The sequence below is a fragment of the Megalobrama amblycephala genome, linkage group LG4 (assembly GCF_018812025.1).
Source record: "Megalobrama amblycephala isolate DHTTF-2021 linkage group LG4, ASM1881202v1, whole genome shotgun sequence".
Classification (NCBI taxonomy): Eukaryota; Metazoa; Chordata; class Actinopteri; order Cypriniformes; family Xenocyprididae; genus Megalobrama; species Megalobrama amblycephala.
In genome coordinates this window covers 46,384-66,017 of record NC_063047.1, presented here as the reverse complement: position 1 = coordinate 66,017, position 19,634 = coordinate 46,384, and the positions used below count along the sequence as shown (strand labels likewise).

Below are 19,634 nucleotides of genomic sequence, written 5' to 3'. Positions count from 1 at the left end.
ACACCACAAACACAAACCCACTACGAATGATGCATAGTAAACACAAGACAACAAGCTTTGAATCCAAATGATGTTCAAGGCCGATGAGATTAATGAAGGTTAATGAAACACAAATTAATGGAGTGTCTGAACTAGAGGGACATTTATAAATGTGCCATAATGATGGATTTGACTGCAGCTCTTCATTCATGATTAAACGTTTAATGTTTTTATTTTTACATTGACTATATTGGCAAATCAATGTTTGTGTCTGTGTCATTAATTATCAATACTATTTTTAAATATCATCTGTGTATGGGAGCATAATTATTAGTGTATATATAGAAATTTAACCTAATGCAAAGTTAGGTTCAGTCAATATTATGTCAGTAAACAAACAGATCTCATCATCCGTTGACTTCCACAGTATTTATTTCTCCTCCTATTGTAGTCAATGATGGTCGAGATCTGTTTGTTTACTGACATTCTTCCAAATATCTTCCTTTGTGTTCAGCAGAACAAAGACATTCATACAGGTGTGGATCAACCTGAGGTGAGGAAATGATGACAGAATTTTCATTTTTGGGTGAACTATCACTTCTCTCGGAATTATACGAGATTCCTCGGTAAACGATTTAACTCGTAAGCACGACTTCAGAAGTGGGAATTATCAAATTTCCGACAGCACGTGAAGGCCGCATAATTTACATATCAGCGCCACAGCGTCATCAGATACGTGCATTTATTTACAATCGCAGCCAATGACCTGACGAGTTCCCGGCGTCGTCATAGAACGAGGCGTGCCCCTTTACCATCAACAGCCAATCAGATTTGAAGAATTCTCACGTAGCCTCAGCACCGAAATCAAACAAGCGTGTTGAACTTGAATGGAAACGATCATGCAGGTGATGTGGAGGGCGGGGCTTGGCGGCCCAGGTAAGATGGGTCTAAATAATTATGATCTTATTTTGGTCTGTTTTAAATTATTACTGTGTGTAAAGTAGGCATAATAAAGTACAAAGTATTAATATTGTGTAAATTACTGTCCAGAGGCACACATGGACCGCGCTGTCACCTGACACCTGCTACTCTTCTCATCGCTGCTCAGGATCGATCAATCACACGCGACTGCGATCGCTGGACATCGATTTCTGAAGATCATCTCTGGAAGATGTGCGTGTCTTTTTTAGGAACTGGGCTTCATATATTTAAACGATGATCGCATTTTGAGTCTGAATGTCCACAGCGAGACAGAAGCCGTCCTGAGATGTGGATGTCTCTCAATGGAAGGTCTGCTCTATGAGCCGCTGAGCGCCACCTGCCGGACAGACGCAGAATCACACACTCACGGTGCTCGAGCGCGTCTGTCTGTCAGCCATGAGAAGCAGATCTGCTCCAGAAGATCGAGAGTGAATATTGTTCCTGATCATCATATATCTCAGATCGCAGCCAAACATGGTTCAGTCCTGCTCGGCGTACGGATGCAAAAACAGATACCAGAAAGATAAAAACATCTCCTTTCATAAGTGAGCTGAACTGTGTCGAAGTGAAGCTGATGTTGTTCTCTGATCGTGTTTGTGACTTTATTCGATCAGCTGCAGCTTCAGACTGTGTTTGTTTACTTTAGTTCACTTCTGTTCTCATTCTGCTAACTTTACAGCGATTTGTTTGTTTTTTAGTCAAGATTAGTTGTGAAACGGTCAGTTTGCTGATGATGTAAATGATCATCATGTCGTTCTTCTGTGGAAAATAAAAGAAGATATTTTGAGAAATGTCTCAGTGCTAAAACTCTTCAGGAATATCATCTTTGTTTCACAGAACAACTAAAGTCATGCAGGTTTGACAGAATGATCATTTCTGGGTGACCTTTTTAATGACAACAGAAGTGAACTCTTATTTTGCACAACATTGACTTGGATATAATTCAAAGCACAGTAATTATTGCTGTTATTTGTGTCGTTTGCGCAGGTTTCCTCTGGCCCGGCCGGACGTCTGTGGGAAATGGGTGGCCGCCATGAAGAGGAGAAACTTCAAACCCACCAAGTACAGCAACATCTGCTCCCAGCACTTCACCAGAGACTGCTTCAAGCGCGAGTGCAACAACCGCGTGCTGAAGGACAACGCCGTGCCCTCGCTCTTCAGCTTCAGCAAAATACAGATGCAGGTGACCTCCGTGACCTCTTTCCCAGAAAAAATCCCATCCTCTATAATGTTCATTCAGTGTTAAATGTGACATGATTGAATGTGCTTTTGATACTAACAAAAACACCAGGAGATTCACACCTGTTTTATGATGTCATCGTTTCAGTCGTTTCCAGTTCACCAAACAAGACTTTTACACAGTATTTTTAAGAAATCCTCTCATGTATGATGAAATGCATGACTAGAAAAATAGCCTGCAGGTGCACTTGAAATGGTTTAACTAATCATCTTGTAATGAATGTCATTTCAGTTCTACTTTCTGAGTATGAATTATCATATAAAAGACAACAATACTCAAAAGGTTTTGCCACAAACTCAACTGACTGGCGTCTCTTCACACGAGTCTCTTCAGATCTTACTGTACACGACACACACTACCATTCAGAGGTTAGGAAACATTGCTATTTTTAATGTTTTTGAACAAAGTCTCTCATGCTCATTAAGGCTGCATTTATTTGATCAAAAATGTTTATATACTATAAAATATATTTTTTTCTGTAATGCAAAGCTGAATTTTCAGCGTCATTACTCCAGTCACATGATCCTTCAGAAATCATTCTAATAGGATGATTTGATGCTCAGTTATTATCAATGTTGGAAACAGTTGTGCTGCTTAATATAATTTTATGGAAACTGTGATACTTTTTTCAGGATTCATCGATGAATAAAAGGTTAAAAAAACAGCATCTAACAATATAAATCTTTACTATCACTTTTTATCAATTTAACACATCCGTGCTGAATAAAAGTATTAATTTCTTTCAAAAAAAAAGAAAGAAAAAAATTACTGACCCCAAACCTTTGAACGGTAGTGTATAATGTTACAAAAGATTTAATTTGAATAAATGCTGCTCTTTTTTACATTTTTTATTCATCAAAGAATCCTGAAAAAAAGTATCACATTATAAAAAATATTAAGCAGCACAACATTTAATAAATCATCATATCAGAATGATTTCTGAAGGATCATGTGACACTGAAGACTGGAGTAATGATGCTGAAAATTCAGCTTTGATCACAGGAATAAATTATATTTAAGTATATTATAATAGAAAACCATTATTTTAAATTGTAATAATATTTCACAATATTACTGTTTTTCTTCTGTATTTTTGATCAAATAAATGCAGGCTTGAAGAGCAGAAGAGACTTCTTTGGAAAACATTAAAATAGTAATGTTTCCAGGCTTTTGAATGGTAGTGTATGAACTTGCACAACTTTTGACCTCCTATCTGAACTTCTTTCCACAAATTGATCATATAAATAAAAACAGTATAAATAAAAATGAATAACAGTTTCCTCCTAGTTCAAACGAGTGCAACCGTCATCAAAGCACTATATTCAGTGCAAATGGAGACCAAATCTTTCTTCAAGCATGACACAGAGCTGAGAGATGCTCACAGACACACAGTCCAGCCTGAGATTGGGAGATGTTTGCATTAATCAGGGAGCCGCTTTTACAAAATCACGTTTGAATGTGTTCATTCTACAAGATCAGACATTTATCAGACGCTTAGGATCTGTTGTGCGACGAATCCTCCGCCACGGTCTCGTCAGTCATGTCGTCACGTGATCTGTGAACTCTGTCCGGCTCTGCAGCTCGTGTTGGATGAGCTGGATGGGATTGAAGCGACCGTTATCCAACTGAATTAAATGGTTTCTATTTCTAAAAAAGCAAAGCGACAGTGGAGGCGTAATGTAAATGTAGTGGTGGATATTCTATCCTAATTTCACCCTCACACTCACGAGACAGCTATTATTATTTGTTTTGTTTTGACCGTCTCCACATGTGGTTTGAGTTGGGCCGTTCACTGCTGCAGTAAAGGCTCTTCTGGAAGTAGTTGTTTTTAAAGTATTTCAACCTCTTTTCTTTTCAAAGTTCAGGAAATATATGGCCCTGTGACTGTCCTGACTGCTTTCATTTAGGACAGGCTTTGATTTCTCCTCATGTGACTCGTGTCCATCCGTTGTTCACAGGCAGCGTCTCTGGAGGACGCCTTCAGCCCGGACATGGACTTTCCTCTGAGTCTCCCTCTCTCTGATGCCGAAGAGACGGCAGTGGTGCGGCCGTCTGAAACGGAGCCGGAGCCGAACCCGGACCTCCACGCCAGCGCCTGCGTGTCCTGCGACCACAACTACACGGTGGAGGACACGGTGCAGCAGAAGAGACGCATCGAGCAGCTGCAGGAACAGCTGGAGAAGCTGCGCAAGAGACTGAAGACGGTGCAGCAGAAGTGCCGGCGTCAGGAGCGGCAGCTGGAGCGCTACAGAGCCGTGAGCCAGGTCCGGAAGACCGGGAAGAAGGACGTGACGCCGGGAGAGAGCTACGTTATCTTGCCCAGAGAGATCTACGACGTGCTGAAAGGAATAGAGACCATCGGCGCGTTGTGAGGGTTTGCGCCTGTTTTAGGTAGTCGATTCGAGCTTCTCTTTTTGGTTTTTAATTCTTCTGTCAATCACGACTTGTGTTCTGAATGTCAGACGTCTGCTGGGCTTTATCCGGCCGATGTGTGTTCGGTGTCTGACGGATCGCAGAACACAATGTGCTTTCAGGAACGTCTGGACCGTTTACTTGCGAGTAACTAAACCCTTGAGAAACACCTCGACGAACACTGGAGAAAGACACTGACAGATGTGTTGGAATGGCTGCAGTTCAGTGTTTGTTCAGTTATTAAATGTTTTTCTAATTTAAACGTCTGGAATTTTATTGAATAGTTTATTTTTATTTGATTTAATGTACTAAGATGACCAAACTGGACTTGACTAAACACGTTTTCAGTAGCCATATAGTCGCGTATCAAAGGGCTTTGAGATTGTTTTTTGTTTATTCTTGCTGATTAATTTATTGCTCACAAAACAGTAATAATTGTGGGATCAATTTAAGCCATATTCGGGGGGAAAGTGCGATCATAGTTGCCTTACGCTGCAGTTCTTCATGTGGTTTGACTGTTTTAATTCATGATTCATTTATAATCAGGCTTCTGAATGATGAATGTCGCTGTCTTGTATGAAACACATCCTTACAAAACTTTACCACGGTACAGAAAGTTTCCAAAGCTCAATTACTGCAGTCATATACTGATAAATGAATATGGTTTATGCTTCAAACCATCATTTGTTATGAAAGGGTGGCTAATAATAAGTTTATCACGGTATTGCTGTAGTAACTACTATGGTAAATGTTTGTATGGGTAAACTGGGAACAGACAGTATAAACTCATGTATGTTCACATGCTCTGTTTCTGTAAGCTTGAAGAAAGTCCATGTAAAATGCAAATCCACTGTTTGTCCGATGTTTTTCCACCATCAGATCAAACTAATATCCCCACCACCACCTTTTTTAATAAAAACTGAGAAACCAGTATGCACAGAGTTTTTACATTAGGGTCATTTCATTTAAATTAAATGGATAGATCTGTTCAAAATTATATTTTAAAAGGATTTAAAATAAATGCACTTAATATGGATTCGAATTCAAATTATGTTATTCAATTTTTTATTTGCTCAAGTCACCTTTACTTATATATCGCAGCTTTACAGTAATAAACTTTATTTCATTTCAAGGTGAGTGCACTAAAACAGAACTTGAACCCTGAACTGATCCTGAAGCGGCCACTAGAGGGCAGCGCTGCTGTTATTCACCTGCGTTACTTGCAGTGTTGGTCACATTGCTTTAAAAAAGTAATTAGTTATAGTTACTAGTTACTTCTCACAAATAGTAACGGAGTTAGTAACTGAGTTACATCATTATAAAAGTAACTAATTACCAGGGAAAGTAACTATTGCGTTACTTTAAAAAAATAAAATAAAAATATGCCAAATAAATTGAATGCCCCCAATATTACATATAAGTCTAAGAATAAATTATTCTTGATGCGACTTCTGACTCATGATCCGCTCTTGCTCACGACATGAAATTTCTCTGTACTGTGTTGGAAGCCATTAAAGAAAACGTAGTTTCATATTTATGTTTAAATAGTCCTATGTTATGTTTTAAATCCATTTATTCGATTATGAAAAGTTAGTGAACAGCATGAGTAAGATGCTGCGCAAATATATCGGGAGACATGGAGTGGGTCAGATAAGATTTTTACCACTTCATTAAGTTTTGCTTTGTAGAAAGCCTTTCTTTAAAGTGAATTTCGTTTTGTAAAAATTGTATCTTAGTTTTAATCAATGTTTCATCTACAAATTGCTTTGATTTAATATATAACAACAAATATAGCAGACAATAAAATCATGACATGGAGGCGCGGGCGCGATCACTGGCGCGTGAACAGGAGCGCGTCTTATAGGCTAAATGAACCGAAACTCAGAGGCTGCTTGCCTCGCAGACATGAGAAATATATCTATAGAATGCTTGAAATATCTACTTTAACGAAAATGAAGTTATTAAAACGAAAAGAAAGAGGCTACTCTGATTATGTAGCCTAATCCGAATGAAATGTGCGTTATCTCTCTAGGCGCGTCCATATGAGCAGATGATCAGCAAAGAGAATCAGCAATGTCAACTTCATCTTTGCAGCCGACACTGATTCAGAAAACATTACTTTATTAATAAACAATTAAAATGTCTCCTTACTGTTTTTGTCACACTCATAATCATTACTTTTGCCGGTTCTTTATGGCAATTATGCGTGCCCTTGAGTGCTATATAGCTATATTATGTAAACGCTCCTTATTATGGTTTATTCTCTCCAGTATTTAAGAAATTAAATTAATATAAATGTGATTAGTCAACTAATAGCTTAAATGAACAACTACTAGTCGACTAGAAAAAAAAACTCATTTCACATATTTTCGATCAAGCATCAAAAAGGGTATTCTGGTTTGAGCTCTGACAGACACACACACAGCGCATCGTACATTATTATCAGTTTAAAATTATATTTGTGTATGACTTACCGCAGCACACACCAGAGAAAAAAAACTTTGCAGGTCCTATGGCTGAGAGAGAGCTTACTCGGATGAAAACCGCATCAGTGAGCTCAATTATAGTAACGCGGCATTTTTTTTGTCAGTAACGCTAACGGCGTTGTAACGGGAGAAAAAGTAATTCGTTTGATTACTCGTTACTGAAAAAAGTAACGGCGTTAGTAACGCCGTTTATTTATAACGCCGTTATTCCCATCACTGGTTACTTGTTGCAAAAAAGACATTTGTATTTCATAAAGGTATTCCATATAGGAAATGCATATTGCTGAGAGTATGTGTGCATATTTCGTGAGCAGATAAGATCAAAGATCAAAGTACCGTAATGTGACAGATTGTGATTATCCAGTGTGAGTCTCCGTGTGACCGCTAGATGTCGCCGATGATCTGCCTTTGGCTGCTTAAGCCGCTTTTCTCTTTGCATCTGTAAAATCACTCGCACACGGGTTTGAGTTCACGAACATCATGTGTAGAGAATATGAGAAAGCGATTTATCAGTAATATGTAGTGAATCTGTTGTTGTCTCTCTTGCGGCCTGTGTGTGTTTGAGTGGGAGGAGAAGCGGGAGTCTCTCTCTCTCTCTCTCTCTCTCTCTCTCTCTCTCTCACACACACACACACACACACACACACACACTCTACATGAGGACATTCGGATCAACAGCAGTGGTGAGTGTGACTCAATGTTGTTTTGCATTTTCAGAGTTCTCGTATGAGGGAACATCGGTTTCACTCGGTTTATGGTTTGTTTCCTCAGTGCCGTTTTGTGTTCATCTCGTTTAAAGTGTGTTGGGAATGTGTTGGGAGTGTTGGGATAGTGGGATCCTCACTAACGGCATCTGAATTACACGAATGGAACATTTGCTCACATGGAACAGTTTCTTTTGAAGAGCTTTGCTCTGTTGAGAACTTTGAGTGACATTCGTAAAAAAGTCTCTAGTAAAGTCTCTGTAACACGAGAAACTGTGTGGATAGCTCAGTTTAATAGTTAATCTAGTCAGACTATAAACATGGTTTTTGTATGCCGATTTTGCATTGGTTAGTGTGTTAATTCGTGACTAGAGGAATGAGTTTAGATGTAGGGATGGTAGTTTTGGGTTTGTTTTGCACAAATGAGCAGAAGTGGACTGAAGGACAGAGACCAGTTCACAGCAGACAGACAGACTGATGGATGTTGTGTTTGTTATGTAAGCCGGTCCTGGGTTCAGAAGAAGAACCGGCTCTGATGAGAGACCAGCTTATTCTGATCAGCTCAGAGTCAGAAGAAGAAATCGGTATTAAAGATCTGGTTTGATTGAAGAGTGTGTTAGTTATTGTCTGTCAAACACTCATACTGTATAGACAATGTAAAACTAAAATATTTTAAACAGGACATATAATGCCCCTTTTCACAAGATGTAATATAAAGTGGCTTTCACACCGAATAGTTCTAGGAACTCAGTTATAGGAACTAGCCACTATTATAGTTCCCCGAGAACTACTTTCTCCCCCGGGACATGTTCCTGGTGACAGTCGCAGCGGCAATAGGAACTCTGAAGCGTCCGACAGCAGCATCTTTACAAATGCTAAAAACCGATGGAGGACGCCGTGTTGTGTTTGTTGTGTGTCTTGGGTTTCGTGATAACGGAGATGGAATGTAAACGCATAATTTATGCGACTGAAAGAGCAAAAAGTGCGGCTAAGAGACGAAATCTCCTATGACAACTTTCAGTATTACATATCATGACGGTGGAGAAAAGAACACAACCCTGCAGACGACAGGTAAATGCCGTCATCGCTGTTTTCCATGATCGTAAATATGTTTACACGGCTGTTTGAAAATGACGGGTGTCCGGTGTTTGACATGCGTTTGACCAATCAACGTACCCTTACGTCACTGATGGTTCCTATAGTGCTGGTTTCGACCCTACTCTGAAGTAGGAGCTAATTTAGATGAAAATGAGCTCTCTGCTCTTTAACAGCTCACATGTGCCGTCATGTTCATCTTTTGTGTTGAATTGACCCTCGTTTGTGAAGCAGTCCGGCGTAAAATGACGGCATGACAACAACACTCGACTACAACAACTCTTCCTCTTCTCTAAAGCAGCCCAACATGGCCCCGCCCCCTTTGTTGTGTGTTCTTCGGGGGGCGGGGTTTATGTAAATTTTAGGGTTAGTGATGTCACCATCCCAGGAGGAAGCTCGTTGTAGTCTCTTCCTTTGCATTGAACTTTGAATGTCCTAACTTTTTGTTTATGATCAAACAGCAACATTACTAAAATTAAAAAAGTCAAATCATAATCAGCCTCCCCTTTAATTCCGCCTATGTACTGTTTAAAATCTGCATGTTTTTGGGCCTACACAATTAATGGTACTTCTAACTCATTTTTATTTCATTTTGTACAATAAATCTGCTGGTGTAGAGTCTCTGCTTGATGTCCATCATAAATCAGAGCAAAACCAGCTGAGATCCACTGAAACAGGCCGTGATGTTCATGTTCTGACATGCGTGTGATCTTGTAGGTAAAGAGCTGCATGTTTTTCTGCTCACACATGCCTCTTCATGAATCACTATCAGACTATCTTCTGTTCTTTTTCCCCTAGAAAACAAGTGTTATGCATTTTTACTGATCATAACTGATTGATATTACACCCTTTTCATGATGAATTTCCTTTTCTTGATCATGTTGTTATTCCACACATCAGATTAGATTAGATGATAAACACACACACACACACACACACTCGTAGATCTGACCGTCTGTCATAGCACTTGAAACATGAAGGCCTGAACTGATAAAACATTTATCTTGAATGCAGTGTGTATAAAAGCATCTGCAATTGCATAACTGTGTTTATGGATACTTTTTATCCAAAGATATTAACCCTCGATAGATCTAATTGTCTGTTTTTTCTGCACAGTGACTCAGATCAGAAGAATGTGCCGTTAGTTATCTGCTGTTTGAAAACTAGGGCACATAATGAGAGTTAAACATTGACTAGATAGAAAACTGACTGACTCATTCGTAACAAAGATTTACAGGTAAAACCCAAAATCTTCCCGCTTGAAGCCAACGCCTTCTCTTCTCGTGTTGAGCGCCAGCAGTTGCAGCGCTGTGATATTCGCCTGCTGAGAGCCGAACGGTCAGTGTGATTTTACTTTCCTCCTCTTTGTAAAACAGCGGCGGAGTAATGATGATCCGACACAGCGTGATGCTTCTGTCCCTGTGGAAGCGCAGAGTTTGTGGAGTTTGGATGCGTTCAGCTCCGTGTCTCCAGGACCTTCTGTGGCTCCGAATGCCGTCTTGAGTAGAAACGGGACCATTTGTTTCTCCAGCGTTTTAACAGGCTGGTTTCAGAAACAGACGATTCCTTTTTTTTATAAGAAATGACTGAGAATATCCCATCATTTCTTCTGCTTTATAATGTCCTCTTGGAAGACTGTTGAGCTTATGAAATGTGGTGTGAAGGACCGAGTCTTGAGTCAGAATCTTAATGATGGACAACTATTTGTAAAATTGCAGTGTGTTTGGGATTACGGCCACATGAGCTTTAATTTGATGTCAAAGCAATATGACTTTTGGTGTAAAAGTCTCTAACCCTTTCACACCTCAAGACATCCGGATTTGTGGTTTGGTTTAGATCGACTGAATGTTTTACAGGGTTGTTAAACACGAGTCTCTTCAGAATGATGTCATTACACAACTATTGGCCTCGAGCGAAGCAGATGCAACAGATTCAGTGGCTCTCATGATTTATGTCTGCCGTGTTATATAGTATTGATAGGATTATATCTGCAGCACTAGTCTAGTCTTTCACCCGTGTTTAAAGGATTAGATGACTTTAAAATGAAAATTACCCCAGGATTTACTCACCCTCAAGCCATCCTAGGTGTATATGACTTTCTTCTTTCTGATGAACACAATCAGAATTAGCTATACTGATAAATATCCTGACGCATCCAAGTTTTATAATGGCAGTGAATTGGAAACAACGAGTATAAAGCTGAAGAAAGTGCATCCATCCATCATAAACGGCTCCGGGGGGTTAATAAAGTCCTTCTGAAGTGAAGCGATGCATTTGTGTAAAAAAAAATATATCCATATTTAACAAGTTATGGAGTCAAATATCTAGCTTCTGCCAGACCTTCTTCCGTATTCAAGTTACGCAGAAGGTGTAAAACTCACAAAGTCCTACGCCTTCCCTATTCAACTCACAAAACAAGCGTAACTGACATTACACAATTAGTTTCACGCTTTTAAGCATAAGCCTTTAGATTGAAAAGTTTTTAAGACCACAAGAAACACAAATTCAGTCAAGTGTGTCCAAACGTTTGACTAACCGTGGTTCATTTGTTTTCCAGGAGAGCATGTGATAACGCAGAGGAGCGCGACTCTTCCTCAGTGCTCGATTCTCTCACCCGCTGACTGAACGTCTGTTCTCCTAGACATCATGTCCATCGCACTCAAACAAGTGTTTAACAAAGACAAGACGTTCCGGCCCAAGCGCAGGTTCGAGCCGGGCACTCAGCGCTTCGAGCTGCACAAGCGGGCGCAGGCGTCACTCAGCTCCGGCGTGGACCTGAAAGCGTCCGTCCAGCTGCCGCACGGCGAGGATCTGAACGACTGGGTGGCCGTGCACGTGGTGGACTTCTTCAACCGGATCAACCTCATCTATGGGACGGTGTGCGAGTTCTGCACGGAGAAGAGCTGCCCGGTGATGTCCGGCGGCCCGCGGTACGAGTACCGATGGCAAGACGAGCACAAGTATAAGAAGCCCACGCCGCTGCCCGCGCCGCAGTACATGAACCTGCTGATGGACTGGATCGAGATGCAGATCAATAACGAGGACATTTTCCCCACCAGCATCGGTGAGTGTTTCCATGTTTCTGTTATACACTGATGGTCAGTTTGTGAGTTTGGAATAATTACAGGCTTTTTAATTGGGATTTTTGTTATGTTTTTGAAAGAAGTCTCTTTTGCTCAATGTAACATTACATTAGACAGTATATTCTGGTGTCTCCAGAATGTGTGTGTGAAGTTTCAGCTCAAAATCCCCCACAGATCATTTATTATAGCTTGTCAAATTTGCCCCTATTTGGGTGTGAGCAAAAACACGCCGTTTTTTGTGTGTGTCCCTTTAAATGCAAATGCAAATTTAACAGCTCAACAACAACAAAGCTGGAGAATCTCACGCAGCCAAAATGAGGATTGTCAGTAACGGTGTTCAGCCTTACATTGTTCAAACCGGAGTCGACACTGATGGAGAGACTCAGGAAGAAGTTACAACTTTTAGACGTTTCTGAATGGTTAGTGGATAAATTGATGTAGTTGCTGTGGAGTTGATTCAACTCATCCACTAGCATGTGCCGTCATGTTCATCTTTTGTGTTGAATTGACCCTCGTTTGTGAAGCAGTCCGGCGTAAAATGACGGCATGACAACAACACTCGACTACAACAACTCTTCCTCTTCTCTAAAGCAGCCCAACATGGCCCCGCCCCCTTTGTTGCGTGTTCTCGGGGGCGGGGTTTATGTAAATTTTAGGGTTTGTGATGTCACTAACCTGGGAAGAAGCTCATTGTAGTCCCTACCAGATGTTTGTTGTAGTCTTTAAACAGCGATTTCTGAAAAAGAAAATATCTCTCTTTGTATTGAACTTTGAGCGTCGTAACTTTGCAGATGTTGTTTATGATCAAACAGCAACATTACACACTAACTAAAGTTAAAAAAGTCAAATCATAATCAAGCACCCCTTTAAAATTGTAATAATATTTTACTGCTTTAACTGCATTTTTCATCAAATAAATGCAGCTTTGGTGAGCAGAAGAGACTTCTTTCAAAAACATTACAAAAATCTTAATTATTCCAAACTTTTGACCACCACCAGTGTGTGTGTGTGTGTGTGTGTGTGTGTGTGTGTTTGGTTTGACTCTGCACGCAGCAGATTTGTCTACACACGTCTAACACACGCTCCCATTATAATCTGTGAAACGGCTTCTTGTTTCTGATGGTGTCGGATTTGTTAAAGTACTGGCGCACGGCTTAGTTATAGTTTCGTCTGGTTGATGAGTTAACATTACTTTAAAAGTTAGTTTCACTAAACAGCTCACAGATCATCATTTCAAGTGATTTTGAGTTTGGTTTGTACGTGACCGGATTGAGTTGTTAACTCTGTAATTAGTCCGTTCGTTTCCATTGAGTCTTCTGAGGGGCCGCTGCCTCTCTTTCCCTCCGTCGTCACTCATCACAGCGAGAGGGCGTGAGGTCTCGTTCACAGGGAACACTATCACCTACATGCGGTCAATAATTCAAGGCCGTCAGATACCCTGAAGGCGCATCAGCTCTCAGTGTAGCGTGATCCGCCTGTAACCGAACCCCGTCGAGCTTCATGAAACCCTGAAATACTGAGATCTTCTCAGCTTCAGTGTGCCTTACTGGCATGATAGACATTCATATTGCTGAAGCGTTTATACTGATTCAGACAAATAAAACAGTTCAGAACTGATGATGTTAAATAATGAAGATGAAGTTAGACACAAAAGAAAAAAGGAAACACTACGAATAAAAGAAGAAGAGGAAAGAGTGGTGGTGAAGCGTGGCACAGTGTCGCTCTCTGATACCGAAGCAAACGTGTGCCGTCTCGTGTTCATCTCAGAAGAACAGCAGCTTGGACTCACTTCCAGAATCTGAAGGCCCATTTCTACTCTGTGTGAATGATTTGTTGTGTGTCTGTGGATGTTTTGCAGAATTCGGTCTCAATTTGATGGTGAATTCTTGATTTTGATTTGTCATTCCTCACTGCCATACAGGCAGTCGCCTCAAACACTCCGTGTAATACTTTCAGTCGGTATCTCTGTGGGACATCGTGGTTTCATCTCTCAGTTCATTCACTTCAGTGTTAAAGTTCACTGTGGATGTGATGTTTAGACCTACACAGTCATGAATGAGTTTTCTGGTTAGTGAATATGCCCTGTGTTCCCTGCAATCTGGATCTTTTCCGGAAGCTCGTGATCGTAGTTTTCTTCAGGTTCAGTGTCAGGGTTCAGGTCTGACCGCATCGATCCAGCAGGTCCAGTTCCAGTTCCTCCAGTTGTTTGCTTGTTTTTGCTTTCAATCTGTGCCAGTTGCTTCTTCATTAAATATTGTTTGGAAATAAGTTTCTCATATTTCTCCATCTTGGTTTGCCTGTTTTTATAGTCTTTTTTTTAAATAGTTTGTTCTAATTCTCCCAACATTGGTTGACTGATTTCTCAATTACTGTCCATTGATTTAGGGTTTACTGTGTTTTTTTGTAAAGAATGCGAATCTCTGTGTTCTTCAGGTCTCGTTCTGATGTGCTTGTGCATTGTGCTGTTGAGATAAAGATGTAAGGAGCTAAATATTTTACAACTGTTTTACGAAAAAAAGAAATTGTTAAACACCATTATCCAGTGATGCAAACTACTTGAAGTTTTTGTCAAATTTCGCCATTTTGAATTGGAAATTGAGGCTGTAATTTGCATGATTCATGTAATTCATAACTGAATGTGACAACACAAGAAACATGAACAAGCTGTTTGCATAAAGTTAAGCCGAGTTCAGACTGCACGATTTTCAAAGTAGTCGGGTCACTGTTCTTTTCACACTGCATGACTATCTTGGCCAGCATTCAGTCGCTGCTGTGTTCAAACTGCACGATGGATCGGCGACAGAAGGTTTCACACTGCATGACTTTACAATAGGAAGAATCGCGACAACTCTGTCTGGCACGCAAAATACATTTCACAACCAAACACACGCGAGATGAGATGTAGCAGTTACGTCACAGCAATATATTCAATTTATTTTGACTATTCTTCTTTCTTTAGCCTTAAATCCTTTTAATTATTTAAAGACCGTTAATACTATTCTGGCCAGTTTGTGCTCATTGTTGTCTCTGTTTGTCCTCCTGACTCTCTGATTTGACATACATTGTTTTAGTGATTATATTCTCTATGATTGTTGGGACGATGAGTTAGGGATTGGGAACGGCGCTCCACATCCAGAGAGAAGCGTCAGGAAACCTCTTTGAGATCGAGGTAGAGGAAGGAAGAGGAAGATCCTGTCCACAGCATTTGACATCCTGTGTCAGATTTTATGGTCATTTGCTCTTTTATAATCTACTGGATTGTAAGTATAAATGTGTTATGATGGGAAGCTGAGGGCTGGACACATCCATGCAAACTCTTGTGAGCTGAACAGTTGATTGAAATAAAATCACGACTAGTAGTCAGACTGTGTAAAGGGAGTATTTTTGGCTCTAAACCCAGATTATGTTGTTACGTGTCTAATAGAGACCCCATTTGGCACTTTCGCTCATATATTTTGCGTCCGCTAGAATTATTAGTACAGTAAAGCAGCTCAGGGATGCAGGTTTATCGAGCCACAAAAATGTTACAGTTCTTTGTTTTTCAGGTCGTATTAAGAGCAGATTAAGATGGCGATGATCTACAGTACAAACACAGTCTGATCACATGACCGAGAGACTAAACAGGTCAGCAGCTCCACTAATCCTGCGTCCGCCGGGCTGTACGGACAGTCTTATTACCGTTCTGTGGATAATTAAATGACACGCAGCCGTACACACGCTGGACAGCAGCTTTAAACATGACTCGTATCATTTCCAGAATTTTCCTCAATTTCCAGCTCAAATACCTCTATTATGATCCAGTATATGATAGTTGGTGTTATATAGAATGATTGTGTGAAGGCGGATGCTGACGGGTGTCTGTGTGACCGTCTTGAAAACAGGGACGTGACTGAAATGAGGATCATCTTGTGTTCTTCAGAGCGAGTCTGCTGTAACGCTGCGTTCAGTCGCATTGATTCATGAGAGCCGCTCATCTGTGATCTGAATGCTGCTCGACAGTTTGAACACAAGAGCGTTTCATTCGGCCATCAGCAGAGCAGAATGAGCTTTTGTTAGGAAACAAAGGCTCTAATTCAGTCTCTCACACACAAACTCATTTACGCTTACACAACACACACACACACACACACACACAATCTTTACACAAATACACATACATTCTTTCACAGAAGAATAACTGCCCCAAATGCGAGATTAACTCCTGCATTTTCCCTTGATCTCATGAGGCCTGAACCCTTCCAGACCCTCGAAAGGGCTTTTTATTTTTATTTAATTTGTTCAGAAGGGCACTTCCTGTAGGTGTTCAGGTGATTTCCTGTTTTGCAGACAGATATGTGTGATGTTTCATGTTGTTTGTTTTTCAGCTTTCATTCTTCCTCTTGTTGTCTTTCAGGAATTCCCTTCCCTAAGAACTTCATCCAGATCTGTAAGAAGATCCTGTGTCGTCTCTTCCGCGTGTTTGTGCACGTCTACATCCATCATTTCGATCGGATCCTGCTGATGGGAGCTGAAGCTCACGTCAACACCTGCTACAAGCACTTTTACTACTTTGCCACTGAACTCAACCTGATAGACCGCAAAGAGCTGGAGCCGCTGGTGAGACAAACAAACACACACACAACACACACACACACACACACACACACACACACACACACAACGACTGCACGAAAACAGCATCGGATGTCCAGGACGTGAGTCAGATTTACTCGGATCTCTCTCATTCACACACACGTTTGATCAGTTGGACTCTGCTCCAGTCAGCGCTCAGTAATGTGATTACAGCTCACTGAACTCGCTCCTGCCCCCTGCTGTCTGTCCTGTACTGTCGCAGCAGCCGTTAGTTCAGCGGTCTTTAGCTTGATGATTCTGAGCAACCAGGGCCGGAATGGGACTCATTTTCAGCCCTGGAGTTTCATGCCTTAGACCGGCCCACTTTAATTCCCGACTGACTATATTAAAATAATGTAATTAAAACCTCAGTATATAAGACTGCAAATTGTGCACTGTTCTCTACGGCCTTTTAATTAATTGTATTTTTCAAAAATATTATTTCCAATTCAGTGCAAAAATGCTAAAATTTGATATAGTCATTTTTTATTGTATAATAATGATTTTATAACGTGAACCATTGATTAATTCTTTAGCCATCTAGTGACTGTAGTTAAAAAATCATGTTATTTAAAAATAATTTTTTTTTAAGTGTTTACTTTCCAGTGTCTACTTTCCAGCAATCGTCCACTAAACCCAGGCACATTTTTCATGTCTATCACTTTGAATGAAATTGAGAAATGTAGATCTTTTTTAAAGTGGTTTTCACATAAACATTTTCCTATTTTATATAAATATATATAGGCTACTTACTATATACAATTATTATACATTGAGGCAAATAAATAACAAAAAATACCATAAATCCCCCAAAACTGCACAACTTTACAGTAAAAATATTAAAGTGAGTGATATCACATTTGTTTAAAAAAAAGTTACATTATGTTACAAAAATCACATTTTACTGTCTGGTTATGTAAGCTAGTTGGACAGAAAAATGAATATTGTTTCCCAATGTGTAGCATATTAGCAAGAAACATAGCATAACATAAATGATAGTCCCTATATTTTATTATTTGCCTACTATTACGATATGAGAAATAGCTGCATACATGCCTTTATCTTTTGCATGTTTCCCCTCTTCCTTTTTACTTATTTAGGCAACCTAAATCGGCCTCCGGTGGCTTAGACCGTTTTTCTTACCAAAATTAAGTGTTGATTTAGAACTTGTCCCGCTCCCCTCCCGCTCTCCCTACAGACGTCACCTCATCCCGTCTTCTCGGGTACTTTGAGTGAGAGTTCTTCTCCGGGCACACACTTCGAGTCCCTCCCGACCTGGTTAACTGACCCACAAGGTGACATGATATCATTGATGTTACGTGCAAATGAACGGTAAAAACCCGAGCGCCCATTCGTTTTTTTTTCTTGCGCGGGTGCCCCGTGCCGCCCCCGGCAAGATGCCGCCCTGGTCCGTTGCCCATGTTGCCCATGCATAAATCCGCCACTGACTGGTTTTAAGGAAAAAGATACTCAGCTTAGTACATTTTCACCGCGTCGACAGTTTCTAGAGCATTCATATTTCAACCCAGTGCCATGACATCACCGGCCCTCGTTTCCAAAAAAACAGACCAGCCCACAGGGAATTCTCCCGGTGCTCCCGATTAGCCAATCCGGGCCTGTGAGCAACAGATGCAACTTCTAACTTTTAAAACTCATGTTTTCCAGATTTTTCTGTCCGCTAGACATTTTGTAAAGATGTATTTTCAATATTTTGTTGGTCATCAAGATACACAACAGAACAACCCACTGAACACACATACGTCTGACCCGCACAATCTTGCTTTCACTCAAGTCAAACTAAACAGCGCTGACTCAAACTGAAGCCCATAAATACAATAAAGCATCAATTTTTCCCACAGCTTTCCTTCTGAAACACTGAAACCTGAGAGAAACCACCTCACAATGTTCTTGATGATGATTTTTTTGTGTTTGTAGTTTTGATGATGTTGTTCCGAAAGGTGTGTGTGTGTGTGTGTATAATCTACTGATGTAATTCTCTCTGGGATTTCAGAAAGAAATGAGCTCAAGAATGTGTCTGTGAGCAGCAGACGTCTGAAGGTTTCCAAACACTCACACCTGAGAGGCTTTTCTGAGGAGCTTTAATCCCATGAACTGGATGTTGCCGTGGAGATGAGGTCGTCAACGGGGTGATTCCAGAGCCTCGTGACATCATCACCGCAGCAGACCGAACTTTAAGGATGATGCTGAGAGAAACTGTCAGTGAGCGCTAATGCTGCGCTTGCGGTCGCACTGTGCTAACAGAGGTCAAGAGGTCAAATCCATCAGTAGTGTTTCATACAGACATCAGCTCAAATCCACACTATGATGTGGTCGCCTGAATAACTTTCTGCTGCGTGAGGTTTGGATGAGCTGCTTTCATTTACTGTTTCTACAATGTTTATTTTTGCACTGAAATTTCGGGTTTAGATTGACTCAGTGGATCATTTCATGAAGTTGTTTTATATCTGATACAGTAATGAACGGGAGTTCAGTGAGATCACAGAACTGAATCTGTTCAAGTCTCTGGTCAGCATCACGAGTTACTAAAGTACTAATACAAATTAAGTTTACTTGATGTTGTGAGTTCCATTTTCAAGCTCCCGTCCATCTTGTTTGTTTGAATCTTCTACATCCTACCCTGTGAATTACACAATTAAAGCAATAAAGAATATTTTGATTGTATTGAACTGTATTTCTCCCACATTTACGAGAACATTTAGCAGAAATGCTTAATTACATAGGGTGTTTTTGATTCACGTTATTCAGTCGGCCACTGTTTGTAATACTACTTTGGGTTGCATTGAAGTATCTCTGGTTGACCTCAAAAACACTAACTTACGATCTATAAGCGCTTTATCGGTTGCACTTACCTTAATTACATGAAAGCTGCAAGTCAGCATAATTGAAACGAGTGTTTCTTAAACGCATCTTAATTCCCAGTGAGAGGCTGAAGACGGCCGCAGGATTAGACACGAGCGCTTCGAGGGTCTTTCTGTAATCTAAGATCTGTAAGCGTATATAACACCCAGCACTCGCCTCTCTG

General features: G+C 40.5%; 2 protein-coding genes across 5 annotated transcripts; both read left to right on the top strand.

The window, feature by feature from the left end:
- Positions 1–1,291: 1,291 nt before the first annotated feature.
- Positions 1,292–5,545, top strand: thap1 (THAP domain containing, apoptosis associated protein 1). Its single transcript, XM_048186650.1, has 3 exons — positions 1,292–1,505; positions 1,948–2,143; positions 4,159–5,545. Exons 1-3 carry the CDS (start codon positions 1,435–1,437, stop codon positions 4,570–4,572), a joined length of 681 nt encoding a protein of 226 aa, XP_048042607.1. The 5' UTR covers positions 1,292–1,434; the 3' UTR covers positions 4,573–5,545.
- Positions 5,546–7,498: 1,953 nt separating this feature from the next.
- On the top strand, positions 7,499–19,273 carry LOC125266200 (MOB kinase activator 3B). 4 transcript variants are annotated; one of them, XM_048186651.1, is made up of 4 exons: positions 7,499–7,781; positions 11,455–11,961; positions 16,374–16,576; positions 18,603–19,273. In XM_048186651.1, exons 2-4 carry the CDS (start codon positions 11,544–11,546, stop codon positions 18,630–18,632), a joined length of 651 nt encoding a protein of 216 aa, XP_048042608.1. In that variant the 5' UTR covers positions 7,499–7,781; positions 11,455–11,543; the 3' UTR covers positions 18,633–19,273. The 4 variants fall into 4 exon arrangements, with proteins under 4 accessions (XP_048042608.1, XP_048042610.1, XP_048042611.1 ...); XM_048186653.1 differs by lacking the exon at positions 7,499–7,781 and adding an exon at positions 7,837–7,855; XM_048186654.1 differs by lacking the exon at positions 7,499–7,781 and adding an exon at positions 8,855–8,873.
- The last annotated feature ends 361 nt before the right edge of the window (positions 19,274–19,634 follow it).